Source organism: Theropithecus gelada, chromosome 13, assembly GCF_003255815.1.
Source record: "Theropithecus gelada isolate Dixy chromosome 13, Tgel_1.0, whole genome shotgun sequence".
Taxonomy (NCBI): Eukaryota; Metazoa; Chordata; class Mammalia; order Primates; family Cercopithecidae; genus Theropithecus; species Theropithecus gelada.
Genome location: NC_037681.1, coordinates 15868866 through 15876125, shown reverse-complemented (window position 1 = coordinate 15876125; position 7260 = coordinate 15868866). Strand labels below are relative to the sequence as shown.

Genomic DNA, 7260 nt, shown 5'->3' with positions numbered 1-7260 from the left:
GGCATATTGTTAATGATTCTACTTGTATGTTTTGCTAATTCAAAGATAAGCATTTTTCCAGAAACCAGGATGTAGAATCCATTTGCCATTGGCATCATAACATTTTAGGAAACAACTTTAAAATGACATACTATTTGTAGCATCTTAAATTTAATGAAATTAATGTGGCAGTACGTCTTTTAAGTTTCTGCCTACATCTATGTTGAATATAGTTGTCTTCTAAAATAATTGATTTTTGGTGAGATAACCAGATGCATATTTTAACTCATTTGTAATGGCCCTGTTGTACCTGGAGCCAAGGTTCAGAAGTAAAGTTCCTTAAGGTATCAATAACAAAAATTTGTATTAATAGTTCAGTCCTAAAGCAGTGTTGCTGGGATTATGTTTCACCAGCATTTGCAAGCTGTATGTTAAATGCTGCCATAAAGAGGTCTCTGAAGCCCCACTGGTGATGTAGGGCACACCCAAGGTGGGGCTGAGAAGTGTACCTAGTGTTGCACCACCCAGAAACCATGGATGGGCAGCAGCAACGTCTCCTGCTTACCCATTCACTGCCACAATCTACAGCTTAAGACACTTAACTACAAGGTAAAAGAAAAGGACCAAGTAAATACAAAAAGTTTATTAAAAAACTTGGAGGCCAACATTGAAAGCATGGTTTGTACACAACATTTTTGGAAGGACATATAAAGTGAATACAACCAAATATATTAAAATGGTTTCAATTACCAGCATTGAAACAGTGCAAAAAAAAGCCAAATACAATTGCACAGATAGTGGACTCCCTTAGATCTTGAACGTGAACTTGATTCCTGACCTCTCCCATTGTCATTCCAAGTGAAAAATGAAAGTATGGGGCTCTCTTAGCTTCTTGGTTAGTATGATACATCGTGTTCATCTGAGCAAAATCACACTACCATCACAGCAGAAGTGCCCATTTCAGCCAATCTGGTAAAAATTGCAAGTTGGCACCAAGTGAACCAATGGATACCCTAGGGCGCTGACAATTCTCAGAGAATACATAGAAATGCTTGAGGGGGCCGGGCGCGGTGGCTCAAGCCTGTAATCCCAGCACTTTGGGAGGCCGAGGCGGGTGGATCATGAGGTCAGGAGATCGAGACCATCCTGGCTAACACGATGAAACCCCGTCTCTACTAAAAAATACAAAAAACTAGCCCGTCGAGGTGGCGGGCGCCTGTAGTCCCAGCTACTCCGGAGGCTGAGGCAGGAGAATGGCGTAAACCCGGGAGACGGAGCTTGCAGTGAGCTGAGATCCGGCCACTGCACTCCAGCCTGGGTGACAGAGCGAGACTCCGTCTCAAAAAAAAGAAATGCTTGAGGGTTGTGTCGGTTCCCCTGGCCAGTTTGTCAGGTTGTTTACCCAGATGCCCTATTTGTAAAGTAGACTGAAATCTCGGTTTAGGGCTGACCCCAAGAAACAGTCTGGTCCGTGCTTTGGTATGGCAGACTCCAGTGTGCATAGCAGCTGCTATCTTGCTACAAGTTACTCAGCTTAAGTTCAGACTGTGATTGGTGGCTCATTTCAGAAGTTTTGAGATTGTACTGATTGATCTTGGCATTTTCAAGTTTGGATTTCATGTCCAGTGGCTTTTCAAAAAAGTTTACTAATGATTGTTCAGTCAGAAGTGAAGCTAAAATATGTTCAAGGGAGACAGTCCAGTCCGCTTGTGCCTCCTCTGGAAATGCCTGGGAGTCCTGGGGTGTCTTCCCAGTGTCTGCAAAAACCGAGTCCTCAGGAGAAGGAGCTGAGGCCCGCAGCTCCTCCCCACACTCCTGGGAGCAGCTTCCAGAGCTGCTGCTTCGCTGCCCCACCTCTCCGATCTGCAGCAGCAGCGTGGTGACTGTCGCGATGGCTTGGTACAAATCGTTTTCTTCTGGATCTTCATGGAACATACTGTACAGAGTTTTACAGAACTGGATAAATTCTCTCTGAAATTGAAATAAGTCTTATGTAGCAGCAGAACCAGGGTGGAAGTGTCCCTTTTTTTTTTTTTTTTTTTTTTTTAACATGATACCTGTGACCTTTGAGAAAACGACAGTACTTTTGAAGACACACAATATAAGAAAAGGTAGTCTCTGCCCTTCCACTCTGAAAACAAGGTGATGATTCCTGGGACTTTCAGCACACACTTGGAAATGGGTAGACCTTCCTAGAGGATGTGCACACCCTTTAACAAAGCAATTCAAGAAACCACAGCAGGCCAGGCACGGTGGCTCATGCCTGTAATCCCAGCACTGTGGGAGGCTGAGGAGGGCGGATCACCTGAGATTGGGAGTCTTGAGACCAGCCCAACCAACATACAGAAACCCCATCTCTACTAAAAATACAAAATTAGCTGGGTGTGGTGGCACATGCCTGTAATCCCAGCTACTTGGGAGGCCGAGCCAGGAGAATCGCTTAAACCCAGGAGGCCGAGGTTGTGGTGAGCCAAGATTGCACCATTGCACTCCAGCCTGGGCAACAAGAGCGAAATTTCATCTCAAAAAAAAAAAAAAAAACACAGTAATGTACAGATTTATCTGTAGGGATCTTTAAGCTAGAGTTTATAATAGGAAAATACTGGGAACAGCTGAAAGCTATAAAGTTAGGGCGTGTCCTATGGTGGGAAGGCCATGCAGTATCTAAATGTAAAATGAAATGGAACAGTAATGCCTGGTTTCTCAGTGTAATCTGAGACACTGCTGCTGAAATGGAGAATATGTAATGTGAGGACAGGTGCTTCAGGTGGAATCTAGCTACACAATCATTCCAAGAATAGAAAAATGGTTGGGTATGGCCGCGCGCGGTGACTCACGCCTGTAACCCCAGCACTTTGGGAGGCCGAGGCGGGTGGATCATGAGGGTAGGAGATCGAGACCGTCCTGGCTAATATGACTAAACCCCGTCTCTACTAAAAAATACAAAAAAACTAGCTGGGTGAGGTGGCGGGTACCTGTAGTCCCAGCCACTCGGGAGGCTGAGGCAGGAGAATGGCATGAACCCGGGAGGCGGAGCTTGCAGTGAGCGGAGATCAGGCCACTGCAGTCCAGCCTGGGCGACAGAGCGAGACTCTGTCTCAAAAAAAATTAAAAGAAAGTTAATTCTCTGCACTGAAGAAAGTCCATACCTGGCTCATTTTGGGCAATTCTTTCTCAGTTTTATCTTTTTCTTTGGCCAAATCCTTAATCATTTGCTTCAGCTGTTTCTGATAATCAACTGCATCACCTTGAAACAAAGGAAAACAACATGTAGTTTAATTTAAATAAGTTCAGTGAAAGCAAAAAGGAAACTATGTAGGAGAGGGAAGCAAGGGGGTGAGGAATTCCACTAAGCGAATTCCGTACAAAACTGGAAAGCAAGAGATTCCCCTGGAGAGTCAGTTGGTGGTAATTGGGAGACTTCTGCTCTAAGAGGACGCATGAAACAGCAAACAGGAGGAAGGAACTTGGTGGTGGGGGCAAGGGGCAGCCACCCAGCAACACCCCCACTCAGAGCGCTTCTGGCCTCTAAAGGCACTGAGTTTGGTGATAATTCATTGGATGAAGGGAAAAGGGCTGCTACAAGAAGAGGGGTGAGGGCAACCTCGGTGCCTCCTGCCACTGCAGTGGTATGCCCAGAGGAAAGCAACAATGAAAAGAGGTACGTGCCATTGGGTTTCCCGAAAACCAGGGGTCTTGACGTTGACAACAGAGGATTCTTCAATGGCGACTGGCTGTCTCGGTCATTTTCAGTGAGTGCTTAAAAAAAGATAAAGAGGTTAAATTAAACAAATTTTGTGCCTTACCAAAACTGACAGTAAGGTAGCTTTTTAGGCAACTAAACGCTAAGCCAGCAGCTCCCAGCCTGTGGACTCTTAGTTTTTGCAGGGTCCATGAACCCAAACTCACACCAAGCACTGTTCTGGATACCCAGAGAAAATAAAATGTCCCCCATACCAAGTGTGCCTTTTCCCAGAGGTATGTGAAGACTGTTGTAATTAACAACATACACATTCACAGGGCACTGGTAATACCAATTTGGAAAAAATGTATACAGTGAAATCCCATTTTGTAAAACTAAAATATATCCATGCACATATAAAGTACTCTAGAAATACTAAATCTCTGGATGGTGGAATAATTGGTAATGATTTTAAACTTCTCAGGATAGTATTTCTCTATAATGAACACATACTGCTGTACTTACACAGTTTCTTTTAAAAGTTGAAGAAAAGCTTCAGTGAATTCAAATCTGCATCTTAGTATTAGGAGTGTTTTTAAGGATGTTAAAAATAAAACTCCCGGAACCCTCATATGTTGACGATGGGAACGTAAACTGGCTCAGCCACTTTAGAACAGTCTGGCAGTTTTTTAAAAAGTTAAAGTTAGCATTTGACTCAGAAATCTCACTTCTACATATACACCCAAGAGAACTGAAAGTGTTCACATGCAAACTTGTACACAGATTGTTCATAGTAGTATTGCTCATAGTAGCCAAAAAAAAAAAAAAAAAAAAACCCCAAATGTTGAATGAATTGATGAACAAACAAATCGTGGTATACCCATACAATGGAATATTTGGCCATTAAAAGGAATGAAGCACTGACACATGCTACAGCATGGATGTGTCTTGAAAACATCATGCTAGGTGACAGAAGTTGAACATGATACAGCAATTCCATTTATATGAAATGTCCAGGACAGGCAAATCTACAGAAAGCTGCCTAGGGCTGGGGAAAATGGATTTATTTTTAGGGTGATGAAATGGTCTAAAATTGTGGTGATCGTTGCACAACTCTGAATATACCAAAAAAACCCATTGTACACTTTAAATGGGTGACTTGCATGGTGCATGAATACACCTCAATAAAGCTGCTACAAAATAACAATTATCGGGGGATGACAGGGAAGGTTCCCCATATTTTAAAAGGTTTGGAACTTATTCGTAAACCATTTAACTGAAAATAAATTAAAGGCAAAATTCAGCTGTGATTCAACAAGCTTCCACAAGATGGCAGCAAAGCTTTAGAAAGCTACCCTTACTTTTCCCAACTTTGCCCAAAACGAATTCTGTGCAGTGGCACGTGTAAGAATCCACTCAAACTCAACAGGAGGAAAACTGAAAACCCTGAATGGTACCTGGGGCAGTCAGGATGGAAATGGATTTCCCAGGGACCAGTGCTGGGATGCCAAAGAGCTTGGCGTACCACAAAGTAGAAATGTGTATACAAGTCACCAACAAAATGTGATGGGAGCCATAGAAAGGCAGCAGTTAATCCAGGGGCTCGGCAAGTGTCCAGAAAGGAGGCAAGTAAAGTATTAACAGTGACAAGGAGCTGAGGGGCCAAAAAACTCCCAGAGCGGAGCCTCCCAACCTCTGCCGTCACGGCATATGCAGAGAACATCACCTGGACGTGGAACTCAATGAAAATACTCATTCCATGATCTTTTGATGATCAGAAGGATAGGATACTATGCGTTATGGGAAACAGTAAATACTAAGAATACATGCAATCTTTAACGATCCTTTCAGTCTTTTCACATGGGAGATTTGGACTGTTTAAACATGACCTTATTTTTACATTCCTATATATATGTAACCTGTAATTCAAGAGTATAAATGGATTGAGAGGCAATTTCTATTAAAGTGTTCATTGTGTCTCACTTCAAGTACTACACAAGTTAAAATCAGATAAAGGGTTTACATTTGGTCCCCTGAAACCCCCATCTCAGACTTCTGTTTGAAGGTAGTAGGTAACTTCATTGCTCCAACAGATACCACCAGCAGGAAGATCTCTCCTTTATGGACTTAGGGACCTTCATTACACACTGTATGTTTTCATTTTCTGTATCATTGTCATTGCCACTGCCATCTTCCTCACTTTCTAAATGGGATGCCTGTGGAGGCGACAAGCCAGTTCCACCACAAGGGTCTTCTCTCTAGTAGAAGAGTTCACATACGGCTTTGAACACAGTCTAGCCTTCAGATGCAGCTGAGACATTACAGTAATCATCAAAATAATCCCATCTCCACCATGCCTATTTTGCAAAAGCAGTATAGGGCCTTCCTCTCATCCCTCCATAGTGGTTGAAAACAGCCATCAAATTATAGCAGCGAGGCCTTGCATTTGGATTAATTAGAAATTCCAATACAGCCAAGTCATTGATAGGAAAATCAACTAAGGTATCTAACTTGTTTCTCAATGATCTACTGTAAGAAAAATCACTTGAGATGCAACAGCTACTGGAGGCAGGGATCATACATCCAATTTCTTAGTGGCTTCTTGATGACTTGGATACCAGGAATCTTTATCACTTAGTTTTCTTTTGTTGAAAAGGATCTAAGGCAGTCTTAATTTCACAAGTTGTTTTTTTTTTTTAAGGAAGTTTATATTCTATGTTTCCATATTTTTCAAAATCTTCTATGGCATTTTAACTCAGGATCCCAGTCCAAAGCCAGAACAGATCTTTCATCTAGCCCAAGCTGCCCATCATTGAATCAAACATGTCTGGGATAATTTCTGATGTAGCTGATATCAGGACTGCCTGTTAAACTGGAATGTAAACTACCATTTTTTGTGCCCTGTGAGACGCTGACCTTTGCAAATTTCCTCAACACATCATCCATTTTTGAAATCATTATCTCTTCCAGCTAAGTCTTTAGAATGACTTCTCTGAGGGAGGCTCTTAAGCCTGGCTAGATTCACCATTTAGCCAAAATGCTTCCATTTCACCTGGTGAGCCTTCTTCCCCTATGCCGTTTGGGCCATTCCCATTATTATTTTGGTCCTTAGAACACTGTAACCATCCCTCAGTTTCTTGGGTTCCAGCAGATACCTTGACATATTGGCACATTCTTAAAAGCAAGAGCTTACAGAGTTATCTTCAGTATTGTTTCTTAGCATAGTCATAAGAGACGCCTGACCAAAAAGTGAAGAATCAAGAGAGTGGGTATAACTTGAGTGCCAAACTTCTCTCTTAGGCAACCAGTAGTTACACGCTCTCTATCTTTGGTCCTATTGATGTTAATTTTAAACGCCTCCCATTGCATAATGCTTGTAAGGTTTTTCTCCACAGCAAATATTCTGTGAAATCTATTATTTTATAGTCATGTGTCACTTAATGAGAGGAATACGTTCTGAGAAATGCATCATTTAGGTGATTTTGTCATTGTGCAAACATCATAAACTGGACTTACACAAACCTACATGGTGTAGCCTTCTACACACCTAGCCTATAAAGTCTATTGTTCCTAGGCTACAAACCTGTACAGCATGTTAC

The 7260-nt window shown here is 42.3% G+C and overlaps 1 protein-coding gene across 2 annotated transcripts in view; it reads right to left on the bottom strand.

Annotated features, from left to right (window-relative positions):
- Positions 1-1336: 1336 nt before the first annotated feature.
- Positions 1337-7260, bottom strand: part of TBC1D8 (TBC1 domain family member 8) — a 128913-nt gene continuing 122989 nt past the window's right edge. Inside the window, exons 18-20 of one of the 2 annotated variants that reach the window (XM_025354427.1) lie at positions 3649-3738; positions 3129-3226; positions 1337-1950 (exon numbers count right to left, since the gene is read on the bottom strand). In XM_025354427.1, the coding sequence (XP_025210212.1) occupies positions 1498-1950; positions 3129-3226; positions 3649-3738 (641 nt within the window). In that variant the 3' untranslated portion in view covers positions 1337-1497. The remainder of the gene's footprint in view (positions 1951-3128; positions 3227-3648; positions 3739-7260) is intronic. The other variant, XM_025354428.1, reaches the window with a different exon arrangement.